This window comes from Polypterus senegalus, chromosome 18, assembly GCF_016835505.1.
Source record: "Polypterus senegalus isolate Bchr_013 chromosome 18, ASM1683550v1, whole genome shotgun sequence".
NCBI lineage: Eukaryota > Metazoa > Chordata > Cladistia > Polypteriformes > Polypteridae > Polypterus > Polypterus senegalus.
In genome coordinates this window covers 17,377,668-17,401,713 of record NC_053171.1, presented here as the reverse complement: position 1 = coordinate 17,401,713, position 24,046 = coordinate 17,377,668, and the positions used below count along the sequence as shown (strand labels likewise).

At 42.8% G+C, this 24,046-nt stretch overlaps 1 protein-coding gene across 1 annotated transcript; it reads left to right on the top strand.

Annotated features, from left to right (window-relative positions):
• The first annotated feature begins 443 nt into the window (after positions 1 to 443).
• On the top strand, positions 444 to 22,944 carry crip1 (cysteine-rich protein 1). Its single transcript, XM_039741854.1, has 5 exons — positions 444 to 619; positions 10,015 to 10,109; positions 14,382 to 14,439; positions 14,899 to 14,951; positions 22,792 to 22,944. Exons 1-4 carry the CDS (start codon positions 580 to 582, stop codon positions 14,937 to 14,939), a joined length of 234 nt encoding a protein of 77 aa, XP_039597788.1. The 5' UTR covers positions 444 to 579; the 3' UTR covers positions 14,940 to 14,951; positions 22,792 to 22,944.
• Positions 22,945 to 24,046: the final 1,102 nt, after the last annotated feature.

Sequence of the window (24,046 nt, the reverse complement as noted above, 5' to 3'; positions counted from 1 at the left end):
GGTGAATAGCTCGTTGATGAAGTAATCATATTATTGTACAATGAAAGACATACGAAAGTAGAACATCCGAGAACGAAAACCTCAATCGTGGAAGGTGTCGTGCTGCCTTGCAACACTGAACACGTCCTCTTTTGTGCTCCACCTGCCAAGTCTGGTTGTTTTTTCATGAGTTAATGAGCTACATGCTTTAAATTCTCATACTTTACCCGGCTGTCTCGCTTTTTAGTTTGCAAGTGTAATCTGAAGGGAGTGCAGAGTGCGGAAGCCTTGCCTTCGCTGAAACCCCACCCTCCTTGTTCCACCGCCTCGTGTCTCTCTCTCTCTCTCTCTCTCTCTCTCTCTCTCTCTCTCGCTCACACTCACTCACTCACTGCATTTCGCTCTCTCTCTCTCTCTCTCTCTCTCTCTCTCTCTCTCTCTCTCTCTCTCTCCGCTTCCTTATAAATAAGAGAACGACAGGCGAGCGCGCTTTTCTGACTGTGAGAGGCGCGGAATTCTTGACAGGTGGAACAGCTCATCCAAAAAAAGGGAAGGAGAATCAACTTTGTAGCGGTTGTCTGCGCCGGAGAAAACGCAAAGATGCCCAAGTGCCCCAAGTGTCAGAAAGAAGTCTACTTTGGTAAGACATTTGCGCTGCAGTAGAATCCCGCGTGCGCCGTCAAAGTTAAACTTCGGTTTGCAGGGACTCGACATGCCGTAAGACTCGAGATTCGACATGCCGTTAGAAAGTTTTAAAGAGAATATATATATATATATATATATATATATATATATATATATATATATATATATATATATATATATATATATATATATACGTGAATATTGATGGAGTTTTTCCAAATGACCCTGCGGGAGCAGAGCTATGCTTAAGGTCCTTATCGATGTTCTATCATCCATAAACCCATTTATTCCAACACGCTGGCGCACACACCCGGATTTACTCATTTCAGACCATGTTAAGGTGCTCTGGGGGACTGACATGAATTCTTCCACGCACAACCGGGATTATTAAAAGTGATGTGTGGTTGGGTTGGTCAAAGAAATGTTCAGATTAACGGATGTCACACAGCAGATTTCTGTTTTGCGCCAAGAAGTCTTTAGGCGAGCCGCACCCTCAGGGCGCTCGCTGATCTTCAGAACTTTTGTTTAGGAAAAAAAAAAGAATTCTTATCATTAAAGTTGAGCGCGTGCACTTCGAGGCGACCATACTCTCGACGTTCATGCTTATGGTTATTATTATCGGGTATTATGTCGCTTCAAACCTTACGGAGACTCATTAGTCCAGTAAACTTGGTTCAAAAGTTAGGCAACAAAGAACCACAGACATGTGGAAGAAATTACCAAGTTTGGTGGTGGACAGCAGGACTTTAGGGGCCTTCAAGTCTCGACTTGATGTTATTCTGTAGAAATTAGGTGGATGAGATTGGTAAACTTTATTTGGCTGAACAGCCTGTTCTCATCAAAAGTTTTCTAATGTTCAAATCCAAACCCAAAGAGAACATCAGACATATGGAACAAATGACCAAGTGGTGTGGTTAAGAGCTGGACTTTAGGGACCTTCAAATCTTGACTTGATGTTATTTTGGAGAAAATAGGTGGGGTGGATTGGCGAGCTTTTTTGGGCTGGATGACCAGTTCTCCTCAAAGTGTTTGCAATGTTCTACTCCTCCCCATTGGACTGATGAACGGTGTTAGGGTCCATTTAATTGTGTTAACAGTTGCACTTTTAATACACTATATGGAAAACACCTGAAAGTTCTCAGAGAAATCCCAAGGTGATTGAAAAGCAAAGTGAATGCGTCCCATTATTCCATGCAGTCAGTGCAGGAATCCCCACCCTAAGGACAATGTCCATTAGACCTCGACCGTATTAAAATGAGGCTTACCATATCAAACGCTGTACGAGTCCCTCATTATTTTATATGGCGTCTTTCACAGCAAGAGCCTTCACAAAGCACTGAACAAGATTGCCTCTTATAACTCTAGAAGAACAGGGCGTTGTATGGGATGGGGCCAAGCCCAGTGTACTGGTTTTCTTAAAAATCAATGGCTCCCTGAATTTACAGTGCATGCCTTTCACATATTATAACATAACATACCGTAACATTGTCAAAGCCTTTTAATCCAATTCAGGTCATTTAGACATGTTGTTTGTTTAGTTGGTGCATAGTGTCCTATAAAATAAAAAAAACTTCATAGCAAAGACTAGCGGCTGCTTTTTTAAACTGGGAAGACATGAAGATTCTGTCTTTGAAACTTTCAAGTTAAACGTGCAGATGAGATAGTACAGTGGAATAATGTGAATGGCACTGCTGATGGACTTTAAACAGTCACTGTCTGTGTGAGGCTTGTGTGTGCCCAATTTGTCCTTGTGTGTTTTCTCTGGCTGACTCAGTTCCCACCCGGAACATGAAGGAAAAGGAGAGAATATTAGGATGTCAGATGGTGCTGACCTGACCGAGTGTGCAGATGGGTGTGCCCAGCAACGAGTTGCTCCCATGTCTTGTGCCTAATGCTGCTGGCAACCCTGTAGCGTAATCAGGAGGATAGGAAAATGGACAGGTGGGGGTACATGCAGAATGTTTTGTGTACAATGAAGCGTCAGTTTGGGAATGATTTGAAATTAAAGGGTTAATAAGCAAATGGAGCCGTCTGTGTGTGTCGCGGGCTCACGACTGGACAAGGGCTGGAGACTCGACAGCTCCAGCAAAGACACAACCGCAGACTTTTAGTCATTACAGCTTTATCTGGGTGAAGCCTGTTACTTCATATTTTTTAAGGTTTTCCATACTAATATAATACTATTTCTATATTGAGCTTCTGTAAAAAAGGCAAATTTCCCCATGGGGACAAATAAAATGCTATATATCTGTTATATAGTGCCTTATCTATCTATCTGTCTATCTATCTGTTATATAGTGCCTTTCATATCTAACTATCTATCTATCTATCTATCTACCTATCTATCTATCTATCTATCTTTTATATAGTGCCTTTCATATCTAACTATATCTCTACTATATAGTGCCTTTCATATCTATCTATCTATCTATCTATCTATCTATTTATCTATCTATCTATCTATTATATAGTGCCTCTCATATCTATCTATCTATCTATCTAATTTAAAATTCAGTTAGCTGGTTCATTAAATCTACGAACAGATGAATGCAAATTTGCCTGATTTGCATGATTTTATTGTTGTATTACTGCTGCTTTGGTAGCATAACAGATATCTAAGGTGTTATTTGTTGACTCCATACTTGCCCTGTATGGCCGAGTGGACCCTCCATTGGACTGGTGTCCCTTGCAGAGTTCCCTCCTATCTTGGATTAAGTATGTCTGAGGATGTTGTAGTATGTTATTATTCATTATTAATAAGCATGCCATTTGATTTGATGGATAAGGCAGTGTGTGTTATTTATACCATATCATCATGTAAGCCCCCTTAAATCCGAGCAGGGGTCATGGGTTACTGGAGCCTATCCCAGCAAGCATAGGGTGCAAGATAGGAAGAATTGATGGACAGGAGCCAGTTCATGACAGGGAGAACTCTCTCTCACACACACACACACACACACACACACACGCAAGCACTCACACACACGCACTCACACACACACGCACACACTCACACACAAGGGCCAATTTAATGGCGCTAATTCACCTCACCTGCATGTCTTTGGAGTTGTCAGAGGAAACTGGAACACCGGATTTTTTAATTTGAATGATGCGGGTTCAGAAGAAGGACAGGCAGATGGATGAATGAGAGGGTGGGCAGACATTCTGTTGTTGAAAACATCGTCTAGTATGCTTCTTGTGTCCATTTTTTGTGGATTTAAAACTGAATTACTTGGGCTTGCTCATCATATGTAACATTCTCTAGCCAGCTTAGGGTGGTAAAACAGCAAGCAGCGCTGGTCAGGGTGCCAGTCTATCATACAATTATGCCCACATATCCCATTTTGAAAGTGATAATTAGCCCAAAATGCATGAGGATGTGTGTGGTGTTAGGAGGTCTGGTGTGAAGTACATGGAGGAAGTTTCCTATGGACACAAGGAGAACATGCAGACTCCACACAGGGATTTAAGGGTTTATGATTATTACTTTATTCTTACTTATTATTCTGTTGACACCTTTATCCATCTGAGATACAATTGCTTCCATTTCTATTTGTTTTTTCAATTAGAGGACAGGCAGGTGTAGTGACCTGTTCGTGGTCACACAATGTCAGTTGTGGGATTTGAACCCGGAACAGTAGATCAATAGAGTAGCCATACTAATCATTGCACCACCTAACTTATCTAAGAAATCTGGCAAATCTGCACCAAAGTAGGACTATTAGTCTTTACAGAAGTTTTACAAATGGTGACATCATAACCTAACTTGTCTTGAGCTGTTCTTTCATAACTACACCCTAATTTTCCTAAATTCGAATTTTTTCAATAGGTGTACACATTTCTTTTCACTTTCTGCTTTTCTTGTAATTTGGGTAGTGCCAGCTTTACGGTCCTGGGTTCAAATCATTCTGTGTGTGGCGTTTGCATGTTCTCCCTTTCTCCTCCAGATGCCCCACTTCACTTTCTTCATCTCAGGTTTAACTGAGGATTAGTGAGTGTGGGTTGGAGGGATTCTACGCTTGTGTGGGTGTCCTGCCCTCAGTGTTTTCTAGAAAAGCCACCCATCTCGACCCCGACCTGGATAAGTGTGATTAAAAAAAAAATGGATGAGTGGACTTTATTGCAATTCATTTGCTTCATAAAGTGCCTCGTAAATTGCATTGGATGCTCTGTGGCAGCCACAATATGGCACCAGTGCTCCAATTTGCATGAAAAGCGACATACAGGACAGGTGGCACGTGAGTTAGAAATGATCCCATAGCCAGAAGAGAGAAAAGATTTCTTAATTCAAACCTGGGCCTACATGTGGGCATCTTTAACATCAGGTAAAACCTTAATGGTTGGCAATGCTATGCATTATGGCTGGAGTCAACCTGGTGCCAAATGGCATCATGTAGCACATGCAGCCTGTCACACATGCATGCCTGGAGATCAGCAGGGGGTGCTAAAACTCACATTGTCTTCTCCTTCCTACTCCACAGCCAGGAAAACACGCCCAATGAGAATCCCTAACCCCGCCCCAATGCCCAGAGATGACTCCGCCCCTTCTGATACCCACTCTATAAAGCCGGCCCACTCCTGGAAGGGCGTCACATGTTTAACTGACACTCGATGTCACAGAGTGCCTAGCACTTTGTGGTCTCCCTAGAAAGAGAAAGAAAGCGCTGCTTTTGTACTGAACCATCTTTTCGGGTTTTTGTTATTAAAGGGGTTACCAAGCTGGTTTCCCAGCCTTTCTTGGCTGTCACCCTCAGTCTGCTTTCCCGGGCACACTAACAAGCCAAATTTTGGGTAAATAGTCCTCCGCAGATGCAATGGTGCACAAAGGGTGTGGGTTGGACAGTAGCTGGTGTCCCAGAATAGCCCACACATGCTCTGTTGGAGACAGGAATAGGCCTGATGGTATTCACACAGGTATTCCTGGGACATGGCAGCCATTTCTGGTTATGTAGGAAAATGGCAATAGGCAGGCCTGCTATGAACGGTCAAATGATGTATCGTCAGTCTATCGTCAGCTTCTAGCTGTCATCAGGGATGGCACCCCTCGCCACGAAACCTTCAGTTCCAGCTGTTTGCATTTCATATTGGACTCCATCTTCATGTGTGAACGTGTTAGATGCCAAACATTGGTCTCAGTGAAGGAGCCAGACTTACTCAAGGAAAGTTAATTGGTGCCATTGCTGTTCAATCCAAGATTGTGATTCCAGCACAGTCAGAAAGGGCAGGCAGTCTGTGGTAGATGTTGGATTGAACACAATGGAGGTCTACCCATGGTGAGAAGGAGCACAGGACCTCACAAGTGTGCTATACTGAAACATTGACCACTCTGTAGACAAGCATCCAGTATTTGGGGCGGTACAGGGAGTGCCTGGAGTGACATGTGGCCACTTTGGCTGGCTGAACACCAAACGTGCCACTGCATTTCGAATCTTCTGCAGCAGCGTAGTAACACATTGTTGGTACTTCTGCTAGCAGAGAGTTACAGTAGTCCAGATGTGGCAAGACCAGAGCCTGGACCAGGAGTTGTGTTGCATACTCCGTCACACAAGGTCTGATCTGCTGAGTGTTGTGTTGAGTAAATCTGCCAGACTGAGAGATTGGAGCAGCTCGGTCCATGAAGGCCAGCTGGTCATCAATCACCAGCCCAAGGCTGAGTACCAACTTGGCAAGTGTTAGTGATAATGAGCCAAGCTGGATAGGGGTGGAGTGTTGAATAGACCGATGAGCTGGGATAACAAGGAGGTCCATCTTTGACAGGTTGAGCTGCAGTGCAGGTTGTAATATCAGTGAGACATGCAGAGATCATCGCTGATACAGTGTGGTCCTCTGAGGGGAATGTCAGGTACGGCTGTGTATCATCAGCATAGCACTGAGAAGAGAAACCGTTGGACTGGATGATTAGGCCTCATGAGGAGGAGCAAAGAGAGAAAAGGAGAAAGCCTGGCACTGATTACTGAGGCACCCCCATGCCAGCTCTGCTGCACTCTTCATATTTCTCAAGGGTGGATCTACCCAAGAGGTAGGACTCAGATCACCTGAGCGCAATCTTAGGGACATCAAGGCCAAAGAGGGTGGCGAGGAGGATCTGATGCTTGACTGCATCAAAACCAGAGGACAGACTTAACAGGATGGGGACAGATGACATGTTGGTAGCTCTAGCCTGACGTAACATGTTGGCAACAGTAAGTGGGGCCGTCTCGGTGCAATGACTCCTCTTGAAGCCTGACTGATTAGGATCAAGAGGCCAGTTCTGTAGAAGAAAGAACAAGACCTTCGTTAGAGACATCACACTCCAGGGTTTTGCACAATTCAGGGTTGGGCCTTGAATTGGTCTCACTTCTTCCAGGACAAGCACCAAATTGGAAACAGTTGGTTGAGTCGTTTTGTGTTTTGATTGATTGATTGATTGATTGATTGGTCTTAGTCTTCCAGAAGACCCTACGTATGTCCCTCCATGTCAAACTGGTGCTATTGCCTATTTTACACTTCAGATCTCTAGTGTTACAAAGACAGAAATGAGACATTTTAGGCTAAATATTTAGCTAACCATGTCAAACAAATTTTATTTAGTTTTATTATTATTATTATTATTATTATTTTATTTTCATTAGTGTTAGAAAATGGACCTCTAGACACAGAGCCAACTATGCCGGACATAAATATCCAGAGACCATTTCCTATTCATCCTTCCCATTAGGGCAGTTTATGGGCACTGATGGCGCCTCAGTGGCCTGACGTCTCCGCAGATCGGAGTTCAAGTCTGTCCATGTCAAGTCTGCCTGTTCTCCCTTCTCCGACAGACATGAGTGCGTTAGGTCGAAGGACCCAGTAGGTATGGCTACTGAATGTGCCCTGCAGTGCACTGATGCCCTGTCCCAGTCTGGCTCCTGGCTGGTGCCCAGCTTCACAGGGATAGTCCGTGGCCACCAGGGGCCTTGCCATGAACAAAGTGGGCTCAGAAGATGGAGGAGGGATGAGAATCTCGTACTGTCGATGTATCCCAAATGACACTACACGGCGTGAAGGCTCAGGTCACGTGTGTCCCCGTTCGCGTTATGTGAATTTCCAAGGGAATTTGTTTATTTCGACTCGGGCTCCCACTGCAGACACATAATTATACAAAGTGGAATGCTAGCTATGCTGGGGCGTCCTCAAACTCCGTCTCGCTCTGTCAGGAGAGGAAATGCCATCTTAGAATTGTTATGCAAAATGTCACTTAATAAAACAAAAAATAAAGCAAAAATGTTAAACATGTGCCTGCACTAATTGCCATATCTCAGACAGAGGACTTGACGCCTGGCAGTTCTGGCCTCGATGGTCTCTCTTACTTAGCCGAATTTCCTCCCGTGATTCAAAGACAGGCCATCAGCTTGACTGAGCTTGTCTGGTCGGAGTTCTTAGGCCCTGCCAAGGACTAGCCTGCTGTGTGGAGCTGGCACCATGCTTTCTGGCAAGTGAGGCCTAGTGGATCCAATGTTTGCCATACTCTTAATCTGCCTGTGCTCCATAAGTTGTAAATTGTCTTCACTGATCAAAGGCGCTATATAAAATACAATGTACAATTTCAATTAAACCGTAGTGGCACAGTGTAACGGCTGACCCACTCACCCAGAATGGCAGTTACACCACCAAGACCCGTGGCCTGGCAAGCTGAGGAACGTTAGACCCAACAAGCCATACTTCTTCCAAATAAACTTCCCCAATATTCGGTTAACTGATCACACAGTTTATAAATTAATAATGTGCATATATATTAATAGTGATAAGAAACAACACAACAGAACAATATGTACACTTCACTCCCTCCAAAGCTCCCACATCACACCCAACCCCAAAAGTGACTAGCGGAATTTAATAATAAAAAGGTGCAGCAAAAAAACAAAATAATATACAACACAAACCCTCCGTTGACCCCACACTGAACATGAAACAAATAAGACACACGGTAACACGAAACGCACATAAGAGTCCAGGAGATTAAACGGAGAAGGAATAGTGACGGTGAACTTCGTTCAGCTGGAAAAGTGTCCTACGGCAGTTATGCACGGATGAAAATGATAGCTTGCTCCTCTCCCAAATGACAAAAAAAAAGTTTCACCATTCCTATCCTCAGCATTTCGGCATAATCCGGAACCCCGGGGGTTTTTTGCGTTGTCATCGTGACGTTGTCAAGTCTGGCGTTGAAAGCAGGGGAAGGTGAAGGTGTTTCTAACGTTGCGCTCTCTTAATGCTGCGATGAAGTATCGGTGTATTAGATGGCATTTTTTTTCCTTCTTTTCGTCCTCCTGTTTAAATAGTAAATGACCCGGATGCAAATGACGGGATCGACAAGACAAATTAGCAGAAGGGACCACGGTTCCTCAGCGTTATCCTTTCCCCTTTGTTTCCAGGGGACAGACACACAGACCATGTCAACAGGACAAAGAGACACTACGAAAGACGCGAATACGTTTCGGACGACGTTAATCATACAGCACCGCTACAGCCGTGCTTAGTGGTGTTACCTCATTGGGTTATGACCTCCAGGCCTGTTTGTTATCTACAGTGGCTTCAGAAAGTATTCGGTCCCCTACACCATCTGCACATGTTCTTGGGGTGTCAATTTAACTCTGAGTGGGTAAGTCTGCCATTTTCACCCATCAGTCAACACTCAGTAACCCATAACGACAAAGTGAGGATCTGTTTTCAGAAAGGTTGGCAAATTTATTAAAAATCACATCCTGAAATCTCCCACTTATACTGGGCGATTCAAAAAGATTCATCCAATTTCAAAGCGCCGTATTTTTACAGCCGTGATGTTGTCCATAAAGCCGGAGGAGGTCATATTGAGCACTTGTTGAATTACATAATAAACTTGACGATCACCTAAACCATTTACAATATTCTGCACTGTTCTGTAATGATTTACAAGTGAAACAGATCATTTTGAAATTGGAAGAATCTTTTTGAATCACCCTGTATAATAATTACGTTTATGGGCAAAGTGGCGACTATCCTGAGAGCTTTAGGTGAAAGAAGAAACCCACCTTAGGGCGGATGCCAGTCCGTTGCAGGACCCACTGACTCACTCAGGAGCAATCTAGACACACCAGTTAACTGAATCAGTGGGATCTGGGAAGAAACTGAGGGGGGTCCGGACACAAAACCCACAGAGACACAGGAAGAACGTGCAGACCCCACAAAGAAAACACAAGATGAACACATGAACCACCGAGCCACCTTGCTGGCCACTACCGAGGGGCACAACCTAAAATTTGTATTTGTTCTTTTGTGGCATTCTGGGTGGGCATAATGAGAACCTGTAGGAAGGACAGCAGGAAGAGCAGAAAACTTCTCAGTTGATGTTTCTCATTCTTCTCAACGCTCTTATGTCTCTTTTTTTTTTTCCAGCCGAGAGAGTTACATCCTTGGGCAAAGACTGGCACAGACCCTGCCTGAAGTGCGACAAGTGCGGCAAAACCTTATCACCAGGCTCCCATGCGGAGGTGAGTCTCTGAGGGGACGGGGTAGCAAGCCCACCTGTGCTTTTGCTGCTTGTTGTGCAGGAGATCAGATGAACATGTCTAAGCTGGATGGAGGATGGCGTAAAGATGGATGTGGCTATCAATTCCGCAGATTTTATTTAAATTCCACAACGGTATACCTGGTAGAGTTCAGATCTTGGGCCTCGCAATGCGAGATCTTCATCAGCCATGGCGCTATAAAGGCAGCTCCTTTATTCTGATCTCCCCACAAGGACACAGATGGGCAAAGGATTTCATTTCTTTTAGGCTTGCAGGTTACGTGAGGTTTCATAACTGTCTTTTCTTTTCATAAGAAAGCGGAAGCTTTGCACTTGCGCATTTCTTTCTACATCCTCATTGCTAAAGTTACGATTGCCAAAGGAAGCAGCCGCCCATGAATGAACTCGAGCCCCGGCCGCATTGCACACCTCCTTCAAAGAGAGAGCAGCCCGAGATGGCAAAAGCCACACCGCACGTCAAGAGAGAGAATTGCTTTGGTGGTCTTCCCCCTCTGTCTCGGGCCTCATCTTGGTTTTAAACATCTCTACATTTAAGGAAAGCACCCTTCAATTCAAAGTCACTCACCAATGCCCATGCTGCTGCATTTCTAAATATTGCAGATTAATTACTCCACCCTGTGTGTGTGTGTGTGTGTGTGTGTGTGCGTGTGTTTGTGTTTGTGTTCTCCCTGTGATCAACCGCCGCCCTGTCTGAGGTTTGTTCCTGCCTTGCACTCTATGCCTCCCTGCCATCCTGCTCAAAATGGAGGAATGAATGGATCACACAGTGAGCCAAAGAGAAAAACAAAAGAGGCGACCATTAAAGTGTATAAGGGGGCAGCAGTGCACATGATGTTGTTAACCCATCTTTATTCTATATAGCTCCTTTCCAGAGTGAGATGCTTTATATTTATCAGGTACATAATACTTTCTATATTGCCTCAACTGCGGCAGTGGCATGTTAAATGACTCGTTTACAATCGCGTAAGGAGGATGGGATGAGAAGTTTTCTTCTCCACAGTACAGCTCTGCACTTTAGCCACTAGGAGGCACATTTGTCTCCACATTTTTGTCATGTCTGGAGTGGCAGTCACACAGGGAGCCATTGGTGGGGACGGAGCTGGCAGCTTTGTGATTTACAGTCTATAGTCTTATCCACTAGGGGGCAGCAGTGCACATGATGTTATTAATCAATCTTAATTCTATATAGCTCCTTTCCAAGTTTAGCATCATCACATGGTGCTTTACATTTATCATGTGCATGAAAGTTTCCATATTGCTACATTTGTGGCAGTGGCATGTTAAGTGACTCGTTTATAATCATGAAGTTTTCTTTTGTACAGTCTCAGCCACTAGGGGGCAACAGCACAAATGAGTTTATTAACCAGTCTTTATTCTATATAATGTAGCTCCCCTCCAGAGAGAGTGCCATCACAAGGGGGTTTACATTTTTTATAATAGTTTCTTAATTGTTACATCTATGGCAGTGCTCTGTGAAATAACTCATTTACAAAGAAGGAAGACTAACACAGGCAAGTAAGAATTTTAACGGACCCTCTGCATGTTATAATACCGACTCTGTGAACCAGTAGATGTGAAGCCTTCTTCTGGACACTTCTGCACTTTAATCACTAGGTGGCCCATCTGTGTCCACAGTTCTGTCAGATCTGAAGTGGTAGGTGAAGTGATGAGAATCACAAGGAGAACAAGTGGTGGGGACGGAGCTGGCAGCCTTCTGCTTTAGAGTATAACGTCTAACCACTAGGGGGCAACAGTAAACATGAGTTTATTAATCAATATGCCATATAACTCCTTTACAGGGTGAGCGTCATCACACGGTGCTTTACACTATCAACTGCATAAGATTTTTCATATTTCCACAACTGCATTGGTGTCATATTGAACGATTCACTTCTAATCATGCCATCGCTTACTAAGCAGAACTGAATGGGAAGCCATCTTCTTGACAGCTCCTTAGCCACTGGGGGTACATCTGCATCCACATTTCTGTCATGTCAGGAGTGGCAGGTGAAGCAGTGGGGACGGAACTGACAGCTTTCTCCTTTACAGTATATCATCTGAGCCAGCAGAGGGCAACAATACACTTGAATTTATTAAAAGATATTTATTTTAAATACATTTGATTTTATTAATTGATCCTTTTGCTGTACAGTATTTCTTATTTTATGATTAAACTTTTATGTAATGTATTTATGATAATTTTTACAACAGAGGTAGAGGAAGGGGAAATGTCTCACATGGAGACTGAATTGGCAGACTTCTTTAGCACACCAGCAATTCAGATAGATAGATAGATAGATAGATAGATAGATAGATAGATAGATAGATAGATAGATAGATAGATGTGAAAGGCACTATATAATAGGTAGATGTGAAAGGCACTATATAATAGATAGATAGATGTGAAAGGCACTATATAATAGATAGATAGATAGATAGATAGATAAATAGATGTGAAAGGCACTATATAATAGATAGATATGATAGGCACTAAATGATAGATAGATAGATAGATAGATAGATAGATAGATAGATAGATAGATAGATAGATGTGAAAGGCACTATATAATAGATAGATAGATAGATAGATAGATAGATAGATATGAAAGGCACTATGTAGCATAGATAGATAGATGTGAAAGGCACTATATAATAGATAGATAGATAGATAGATAGATATGATAGGCACTAAATGATAGATAGATAGATAGATAGATAGATAGATAGATAGATAGATAGATAGATAGATATGAAAGGCACTAGATAGATAGATAGAAATAAAAGGCACTATATAATAAACTAGCCATGTTACGCAGCTATGCCCGCATATTAGTTAAAAAGGACAGTAGGGAGGACCCTGCCTGGCTTCACACTCCTGACATCACGTTTCACTCTCTGCTTGGCCCACAGCCTCTGTCTCAGATTAGCACAAATATATCACTCCGGCAAGTGAACTACACTATGAAAGAAATTCTAGAAAAAATCCCAATCTAAATCCATTTAGTAGTTCTCGTGTGAAAAGCAGATAGATAGATGGATAATGACTTATATTTTATGTACCACAACAGAATAGAAAAAGACAATAAAAGGTGCAGATCGGGTGTGTGAACTCGCTGTGGTGGTAACCCCTTTTCAGCTCCATCACGTAGCACATTATTGGCTGGCAGAGAAAGGGGAGAACTCTCAATACATTAGAAATGTGAATTTGTGCTGGAAAGTCATCACGTAATTTGGCATGTCCAGCAGTTACTAGTTCTGTGAATTCACGTGGTCCAGCAAGTCTGACATCCCCTCCGAGCAGAGGTCGTGTCACGTGACATCTGCTTTATTAACCAACCGTGTCGCCGCTCTCCAGTGCCAGGATACACAGTAACATACTGAAATACCTCGGTAGATAATGTTCACCTAGTCAGTCTGCTGATGCTCCCCTGGGACCATGTTGGTAAAGTGGAGACCCTGAGGACTACCTAGATGAGATATTAGGATACTTGCACTATGAGCCTAATACTCACGTGGTCACTTTTTTAGTTCTTGCATGAGCTCCAATTCATTGTCATTCAGAGATTGATGTCAAATTTGAGGAGAGGTTGGCCACTACTGCAAAGCCGTACTTTACACGTAACGTCACCATTGGCTTTCATTTCACCTGAAGTCACGTGGCTTCTCCACGTAGATGGACTGATCACGAGGTGTGTGTGAGTCTCTACGAGTTTTATTCCATCTCTGTCAAATTCGTATCTTTTTGCAAGTTTATAGTTGTCCAGCATTTCCAAAACAGGATGTGTGTGCCAATCTCTACCTGAACGCTATCTTCTGGTATCTCCTATCCAGTTAGAAAGCTCATGCTTTCTCCTAAATCCCGATGACGTCAGGCATAGTGTCCTAAATTGATCAAATGCTGCTACTCCTACACTTCACAGTAGGACAACATTGGGCTCACCCTGAGATTTTCAAGCCAGTTAAGACTGTTTTCCTAACTGATAAATAAGGGGCACAGGTCTGTGTGTGGCCTCAAAATGTCATCCAAAGGTCACCTAACTGGGTTCAAACGTGTGGAGCTTGTAACATAAACCAGAAAGTCAGGCCTCAAGGTTCAAGGACGTGGGTCATCTCGAGGCATGTGCTTTGGGTCTTGCGTCCCGCTCTGATGAAAGGTAGCCGGTTGGCCACAAGCGCACAGTACGCTCGGTGAGAGGTGAACTTCTTGGCTAACCATCTTATCTTTTCTTTGCAGCATGAGGGGAAGCCCTACTGTAACGCGCCGTGCTACGCCGCACTCTTCGGACCCAAAGGTTTGTATCATTTAGTACAAATTGCTACAAGCAGCTACCCCAGGCCCCTTAAACCCAAAGACACATCAGTCACATTCAGTCCTGCAGCTGTAGATTGGGTTGAGATGGTGGCTTACCTGTTAACATCACAAACCGGAATGTCTCAGGATCTCAGATCCAGTGTTCACTATTCTGGGTGGGTGGGTGTGAATGAGTCCTGCCCACCCTGCTCAGTGGTTTTTTTCCATTTACTTATAGTCCACCTGTTAGACAGGTGAAGGGTTTAATGAGCCCCCATGGCAGTGAAGGCCCTATTGGGCTCAGGTGTAGCCACCACCTCTCTTATTTTCATGAGTAAAGTACAAAGTCTTTAAACACTGCCACTCCCTTTTGCCTGGCAGCCGTGAAAACCCAGGAACTACTCAAACAAATGAAGAGGACGATGTGTTTTGATCTCATTGTTTCCATCTGTCTCCGCAGGGTTTGGCCGCGGCGGCACTGAGAGCCACACCTACAAGTAGAGCTGCACTCAGGTAAAGAACTCCCTGTTTTCACACAATGTCATTGTGCTGTCACTGTGGCCCGCCCTGTTAGCCTAGCTGTCCGCCCACGGTGACGCGGCTTGAACCCGCTTTGATGTACGGGCCAGGTGGGAATCCGGCTGATGTCATACGTGTCAAGAGCCCAGCAAATTCCAAGGATCGTCCACCCACAGGCCAATCAGTTGCTGACGTCAAGCCTCCTGAAGTGTGGGTGTGTGGGTGTGTGAGTACTCCTGTGGGCACGAGAAATGTGGTGCGGTGCCTGTGACCATTTCACCTGAGTGCCAACACTGGTCTGCATGTGAGTGTTTGGGGGGTCCTTATGAGCTCCCATGCCTTTGTGCCACTGGCATAGTCTTTTTGAGTGTAATATTGTACGTGAGGGCAGTTAAAGCTTCTTTATGTCTTTCTGTAAGTGTGCCACATGTGTTGTGCACTCCTGCATGTGAGCTAAAATTGCGTATCTACCGATCAGTACCTGCCTTCATGTGTCTACGCGTTCTGTTTGTGGGGTATTTGTTATATCTGAGGCTAAGGGTGTGGAAGGTTGCCGGTTCAAATCCCACTAGTACTGCCAGATGGGATCCTACTCTGTTGGGCCCCTGAGCCAGACCCTTAACCTGACAATCACTCCAGGGTGCTCTGACCACCCTAAGGTCATATGAAAAGACAGTTTCCCCTCGGGGATTAACACGATATACCAAATACCAAAACCAAACAATGCTGTCCACTCTGGAGTGTGGCGTGCCATTAATGCCACCCATAGTTGTAGGTTGTGTGTACACATTTGGTATTTTGTGTATTCATTTTGTGTGTACGCATTTGTATTACTGTGTTTCCCCGAAAATAAGACCTACTCCGAAAATAACCCCTAGCATGATTTCCAGGCTGCTCTGTAATATAAGTCCTACCCGAAAAATAAGCCCTCATCAAGAGTATCAGATGAAAAGTAAGGCGCCTAAGGCCAGGTTTATACTTCATACGATGCGACGTGTGTGCCCAAGACATCCATTAAATTCCGAGGACACCATGCCACAATATCTCTGAAAAGGATGTTTGATGATTACATCCATCAATTCGGGGATGCACCCATTCCAGCAGCAATTGCACGAGACAGAAACAAAATCCCTGGACGGGGCATCAGCTCATCGCAAGGTGAACACAAGCACACACATACACTGGCGTCATTTAGTGTCACCAAATCCTCAAACCTTCATGTCTTTGGATAGAAAACTGAGTACACTGTGGAAAACCACCAGGAAGACAAGCAAACTCCAGGCAGGGAACAAAAGGGACATGACTGCCTGCGAGACAGCAGCGCTACCACTCTGCCACCATGCCACCCCAACTATTAACAGTATTCATTATTTAAACAGTTAACGATTGTATTATCGTGGTATTTCCCTCCACTTGCCTTTTTACCTGTTTCCTCAAGGGTAAGGGTTCTCGTCAAGTTCGTTATCGGGTTGGTCTACTGTTGCACTTTAAGATGAACACACACACAGACCCTAACCACAACAGTGCTCCATGAATGACACACACACGCTGATTAACCCTTAGCACTTTAAACCACACAAGTGCTATAGGAATAACAGCCTGTCGTTCAGCACTTCAAGAGACTTACTTATTTTCGGCACGAACAACAATATGATGTTTTAGTGATATCTCAGACCTAAATATTACTTTTGGTCTACAAGAATACAGTAATCCCTCCTCGATCGCGGGGGTTGCGTTCCAGACCCCCACGCGGTAGGTGAAAATAAAGTAGAAACCATATGTTTCTATGGTTATTTTTATATATTTTAAGCCCTTATAAACTCTCCCACACTGTTTATAAATATTCCCCGCAGTTATACAGCATAATCCCTTTGTATTCTCTTAGATATTAGGTAAGATTCATTGAAATTATGTATATAAACACACTGTTTATATACAGTAAAACCTAAATATTATTTTAAAGATATTGAGTGTCTCCGATATCACATATGTTACAGCCATTACGATACACAGGCCACCAGCAACAAATACGTACAATGCAAGAAAAATTGTATACAGTAAATGTGTGTACAGTGACACTAAACCTACGTACATGTGCTAAGTACTGTAAGTAGAAAATTAATTATGGTTACTCACCAACAATGACACGATGACTTGTCCGATAACAATGAGTTTTATTTTACTGCACAACAAAGGAGAGCGTTATAGCTCTTCTAAAGGAGCCTCTTCAGGCGATTGTGTAGCACTGCCGTTGTTCTTCTTCTTGCAGTCTTCAATCCAAATCCCTAAAACAGATTCCATCCAGACTACTGCTTTATTACGTCCACTTACAACTCGTTTTGCACCCTGGTTAAAGGACACTGCGGCCGTAGATCTTATATTCCTTTCCTACTTTTTAAATAAAAAGAATCGTAGCCTTCAACAAATCCAAAACGCGTTTACCTTTTCGGCAATCGTTAACATCTTCCGTTTGCGCTTGGGCACGGCCCCTGAAGCAGTAGCAGATCGTTTTGGAGCCATAATGTAGGGCTTGACTATACACAAAGATAAACACAAAAGAGCACAACTCTTTACACAGTGAAACACGTTGATGCTGAATGAGCGAGACAAGACTTCCTGGTTAACACCGCATTCAGCAAGCAGGAACTTAACTGCATGCTCTGATTGGTTAGCTTCTCAGTCAGGAGGACTTAACTGCGTGCTCTGATTGGTTAGCTTCTCAGTCATCCGCCAATAGCGTCCCTTGTATGAAATCAACTGGGCAAACCAACTGAGGAAGCATGTACAGGAAGTAAAAAGACACATTGTCCGCAGAACCCGCGAAGCAGCGAAAAATCCGCGTTATATATTTAGTTATGCATTCATATAAAATCCACGATAGAGCGAAACCGCGAAAGTCAAAGCGCGATATAGCGAGGGATTACTGTACATTTAAACATACAAAGACTCAGCACTCTTGACTATAGGCCATTCATCAGCCAAGAATACCTTCTTTCTCGTATTTGTCCCTTCTGTTGAGTATAGCGCTCTTCACTCTCAGCCATATAAACCTCGCAGCACAGAAATAATGGCAAAAATCCGGCTGTCACCAGGTGCTCAAAGAAATCTAACTTATTACTTCAATCACTCTAGACATTAAGACAAAGCATTGAAAGTTAAAAGCAGCATGGTATTTATTACAAGAATAATAATAATAATACCACAAGAACAAAGAATACTAGAAAATAGGTAGTGATAGGAAAGTCTGAATATATATAGTCTTTAGAAAAAGCATACGAAAAAGTTACAGATGACAAGGATGAATGTCCCAGGGAGGCGTTTGATTTGGCAATCGATGTCCATGATGCCTTTCTGACGACCAGGGCCGTTTTCGTCCGTTCCTCTTCTTCTTTCTTTTCTTCTCCTTTTGCTTCTCTTTCTTCTCCCTTTGCTTCTGTCTTCTTCTTTCCAAACCAAGGCATATTTATTATGAAATGTCAAGCCTTGGTTTCAAAACACATGCACCTGATTGGCAGGCTGTCCAAATGATTGATGAATTAATTCAATGTCCGTTTTCCCAACAAAACCTTTGATGTGCTCGGAGGTATCAGTAGTTCTTCCTGTCCCAGGCTATAAAGCAAATTGTTGTTCCAGATGTCCATCTATAAAGTAATCAATAGCCTGAGGTATCAGCTCAACATCCTTTCCCAGGCTATAAAACCAAATTAGCACGAAGCTATGAACAAGTATTATAAAAGTAAGGTGTAAGGGAAGAAAACCTGCTTTAATTTGTTAATTTCATCTGTTGTCTTGTCTTGAACAAAATATAATGGAAACCAAAATGTACAGATTTTATACACCATAACAACGATTTATCTGTAAAATGTAATATCCATCCATCCATTATCCATCCCGCTATATCCTAACTACAGGGTCACGGGGAGCCAACCCCAGCCAACACAGGGCGCAAAGCAGGAAACAAACCCTGGGCAGGACACCAGCCCACCACAAAATGTAATATTCATATTTTAATGCATTTCATCTTGAAAGTGATATCAAGTATAAATCTAACGATTCTAAATGTGCAGAGAGCTGGAATATCATAAATGTAATGTGTTCTGTGTGGCGATCTATTGCTGCTGTCAGGTCAGGAGGAAAAACCAGAAGCAGGTAGCGATTAACAACTGGGTCGGTTTTAAGATGACGTTTACGACGGTCTGCTTTAATGATAAAGTAAACTACGAGGTTAAAGTGGACATTTTGGGGTTAAAGACGAAATGTCCACTTTAATCACAAAATAGACCTTTTCATTGTGCCCTTATTTTTTTTTTCTCTGTGGCTCAAATACGCCGCCGTACATTCAGATGGCATTGTAAGGTGCAAAAAAAAGAACAAGACGGCACAGAAGATGGTATGTGAGACTTTTAAAATGTTTTGTGTCATTACTTTGGGGAATATGCGACGCTTGAATATAAAAGCATTTGTATGTCGCCATTTGGCTTCACCACGTCGAACCATTCATCAAACATCGAAGCGCGCACATCGATCCTGGAGGATCCTAAAAGCGGCTGGGGTAGCAAGAAATTCAGAGTTTGAATGAATATTGTTGTACATGAACAACAATAATAAGAACAGTCAAGGAGGAGGTCAAGTTCATCAGGAATAGTAAAGGAGAATTAAAAGATACAGACAATGAAATAGCGGGTGACCTAAACTTACATTTTTCTGAGGTGTTTACAAGTGAGCAAGTGGATAACCTCAGAGCAGTAACAGGGACTACTAAGGAGGGACTGAGGGATTTGGAAATTGTAGAGGGAGAAGAAAATAAGCTGAAATCAAACAAATCACCAGGACCAGATAATATTTATCCTCGTGTTCTTAAGGAGGCTAGTAAGTACAGATAGAAACCCTTGACACGTATTTTTAGGACGTCACTGTGCACTGAAGAGATTCCAAAGGACTGGAAAATGGCAGATATCATCCCATTCTATAAAAAGGGTGACAGGGCAGATCCAAGCAACTGTAGGCCGGTAAGCTTAACGTGAATCGCAGGAAAATGAATGGAAGGAATTATTAAGGATAAGATTGAGAAACACCAGGAGTTATTAGGAACAGTCAGCATGGGTCAGAAGAGGGAGGTCGTGTTTTACTAACATGCTGGAATTCTATGAGGAGGCAACAAAAGGATTGGAGCAGATGAGATTATTTATCTGGACTTTCAGAAAGCATTTGATAAGGTGCCACATGAGAGGTTGGGCATCAAATTAAAAAGTGGGAGTTCAGGGTGATGTTTTTAGATGGGTGCAGAATTGGCTCAGACACAGGAAGCAGAGGGTGATGGTGCGAGGAACCTCATCAGAACTGGCCGATGTTAAGAGTGGTGACCAGCAGGGGTCAGTGCTAGGGCCATTGCTATTTTTAATACATATAAATGATTTAGATAGGAATATAAGTAACAAGCTGGTTAAGTTTGCAGATGATACCAAGACAGGTGGATTAGCAGATAATTTGGAATCCGTTATATCATTACAGAAGGACTTGGATAGCATACAGGGTTGGCAGATTTGTGGCAGATGAAATTTAATGTCAGTAAATGTAAAGAATTACACATAGGAAGTAAAAATGAGAGTTTTGAATACACAATGGGCGGTCGTAAAATCAAGAGTACACCTTATGAGAAGGATTTAGGAGTCATAGTGGACTCTAAGCTATCAACTTCCCAACAGTGTTCAGAAGCCATTAAGAAGGCTAACAGAATGTCAGGTTATATAGCCTTGATGTGTGCAGTACAAGTCACAGGAGGTTCTGCTCAACCTTTATAATGCACTGGTGAGGCCTCATCTGGAGTCCTGTGTGCAGTTTTGGTCTCCAGGCTACAAAAAGGACATAACAGCACAAGAAAAGGTCCAGAGAAGAACGACTAGGCTGATTCCAGGTCTACAGGGGTTGAATTATGAGGAAAGATTAAAAGAGCTGAGCCTTTACAGTTTAAGCAAAAGAAGATTAAGAGGTGACATGATTGAAGTGTTTAAAATTATGAAGGGAATTAGTACAGTGGATCGAGACTTGTATTTTAAAATCAGCTCATCAAGAACACGGGGACACAGTTGGAAACTTGTTAAGGGTAAATTTCGCACAAACATTAGGAAGATTTTCTTTACACAAAGAACGATAGACACTTGGAATAAGCAACCAAGTAGTGTGGTGGACAGTGAGACATTAGGGACTTTCAAAACTCGACTTGATGTTTTCTTGAAGGAAACAAGTGGATAGGACTGGCGAGCTTTGTTGGGCTGAATGGCCTGTTCTCGTCCAGAGTGTTCTAATGTTCTAATGTTCGAATGAATAAATATAAGATATCCCCTAAAAATAAGCCCTAGTGCATCTTTTGGAGCAAAAATTAATATAAGACCCGGTCTTAACTTTCGGAGAAACACAGTATGTGTGCCTCTAAGTGTCAACGTGACTTGTATATGCAATTGTCAAACATTGTACATGTGTGTTCAAATGTGGGACTGATCGCGTGGTGTGTGGGACTCAATGTGCACATGTCGCTGTTTAGATGTACACACTGTTAATCTACTTGTATCAATCAATCAATCAACATTTATTTATATAGCACATATTCATACAAAAAATGTAGCTCAAAGTACTTTACAAAATGAATAGAAAAATAGAAGACACAATAAAAAATAAACATAAGTCAACATTAATTAACATAGAATAAGTAAGGTCCGATGGCCAGGGTGGACAGAAAAAACAAAAAAAAAACTCCAAATGCTGGAGAAAAAAACTAAAATCTGTAGGGGTTCCAGACCACGAGACCACCAAGTCCCCTCTGGGCAATCTACCTAACATAAGTCAAACAGTCCTCTTTGTATTTAGGGTTCTCATGGAAGGACCTGATGATGATGGTCACGTAGACTTCTGGCTTTCAGTCCATCAATGTTGGTGCATCATGATGCTTTGAGTAGGTGGTGGTGGCGCAGGCCACCACCACAAAGAAACCAGAAAAAGAAACAGAAGAGAGAGTTGGGGTCAGTACGGATTTTAGAGCCACTATGAATAGTTATTGTGATGAATTGAACATACAGAGTATCAGGATTAAGTTAAAGTGAAGTTATGAGAAGGCCATGTTAAAGTGATGTGTTAGTTTGTGGTATATGTGGGGTGCAAGTGCAAGCGTGTATACGGCACTTGTGTCTACGTGCTTATGTATTTCTGTTTGTATATGTGTGGGTTATGAAAAAAGCACACAGGAAAGAGAAGGACCAGGAGATAAACAAGAGTCGCAAGAAATAATAATAATACATTTTATTTATATAGACCAGAAGATCAAAAAATACAGAGCATCTGAGCCCAAAGCAAAACCTACCTGCAAGTCAAAAATTCAGAAAGAAAAGATATGTTCTGAGACACATCTAAACACACAAACACACTTACTGAGTTTCTTTGAGGTTTCCGCAAACTCAGATAAGGAGCTGAACTTCATACTCCATGACCCCTGACGACACTCAGTCCATGGCTTTGGACATTATACACCATCGTACGTGGCCGCCAGCAAACAAAACTGTGCAAAACAGCAACTCTCATGCTAAGAGGGGAGGATGTACAGTCAATGGCCACATACATTCACAACAAAGAGGGGTCCTGAGATACTCCATGGCCTGCTTAGGTCCCCAGTTTTCTTTACTGGTGTGCTAACTTTGCTCATGTGCACATGCATGCTGGCGTGAGGCAGACACCTGGGACCGCTAGGCCAGGGGCCGACAAAAGATGAGGCTGCTGAATGATCAGAGCTCACCAGCGCGGGTCTTCATCTTTGACCTTTTTGTTTTTGTGTTTCTTTTTCTAGGTTTTGTGCGGCATGGCAGGTGTTTCAGGCCACTTTGTTCCTCACCTGATTACCTACGGAGAAGATTGAAATGGAGTCCCACGTAAAAGAGACGCATGACTTGTTCACCAGTAATCTGAAATGTTTGCATTAAAGGTTCTTTTTATATAAAAAGGGCTTGTGCACGTTGTTAATGTATTTGTGATCTAAGGTAATACATTAATGATTGGCTGACAGATGGATGGATGGACTGCTGGACTGATTGATTGGAGTGATTGGTGGATGAATGGATGGACAGCTCTGTTAGTACTACTCCATCAGAAGAAATCAGAATTTGAAAGACAAAAGTGACATTTTCACAAAAACCAAAAACACTCAAGTGCAATTGTGCTGTGTTGTGACATGAGGCCTTCCTGCTTTGGATGTATGGATGGAGTGATAGATTCATTGATTTGTTGATTAAGGGATATATGTATGAATGGACAGAACAATTGATCAATGGGTGAATTGATTGGAGTGATTGTTTGGTGGATGGATGGACAGATGTAAGAACATATTGATTGATTGATTGATTGATGGAGGCATGGGTGGATGGATATATGGATTTATTGATTGACTGATTGATTGAGATATGGATGTGTGGATGCATAGATATATAGATGTATGAATGTATTGATTGATTCATGTATGGGTGTATGAAGGCATGGATGGATGGATGGATGCAGTCAAGTGCCACTAAGATTCACACCATCAATGTGACGGTGATTTATTTATTTTAGTGGAGGAAATCCCAGGGACAACCCCAGCCTTGGATCGACCCACACACACTCGCTACAGAGACCAAATAAAGCATGCTGGGAATATTAAACAATAAAGAATATAATGAAATTAAATTAACTAAGCGCAAACAATAATACCACCCCTGACCCCTTCGGCGATATTACATTTAACATATAAACACAAACACCACACAGCAAAGTCCATGGAAAAACCAAACGGGATGAAATGAGAGGTGACGAGATTAAGTCCAGGGATCTGTATGTTGAAAGGGAAGGGAAAACACAGTCCTACCGGTAGTTGCTGAAAGGATGACGACAGATGGATGGTTCAGCAGCGCTCCTTTTCTTGCGGGAAAGCCAATGAAACCAAACACAGTCCTCAGTATACAGGTAGACAGACGATCCAGACCCCAACAAACGAATACAATCCAGGAACACAATGATGAATTATGGCAGAATTAACAGCAGGCAGTCCGACTGATAAATGCAACATACAA

Coding starts and splice junctions, on each gene's coding strand:
- crip1 (XM_039741854.1), top strand. CDS start 580: ATGCCCAAGTGCCCCAAGTGTCAGAAAGAAGTCTACTTTG. Junction 10,110..14,381: donor CACCAGGCTCCCATGCGGAG/GTGAGTCTCTGA, acceptor TTTTCTTTGCAG/CATGAGGGGAAGCCCTACTG. Junction 14,440..14,898: donor CGCACTCTTCGGACCCAAAG/GTTTGTATCATT, acceptor CTGTCTCCGCAG/GGTTTGGCCGCGGCGGCACT.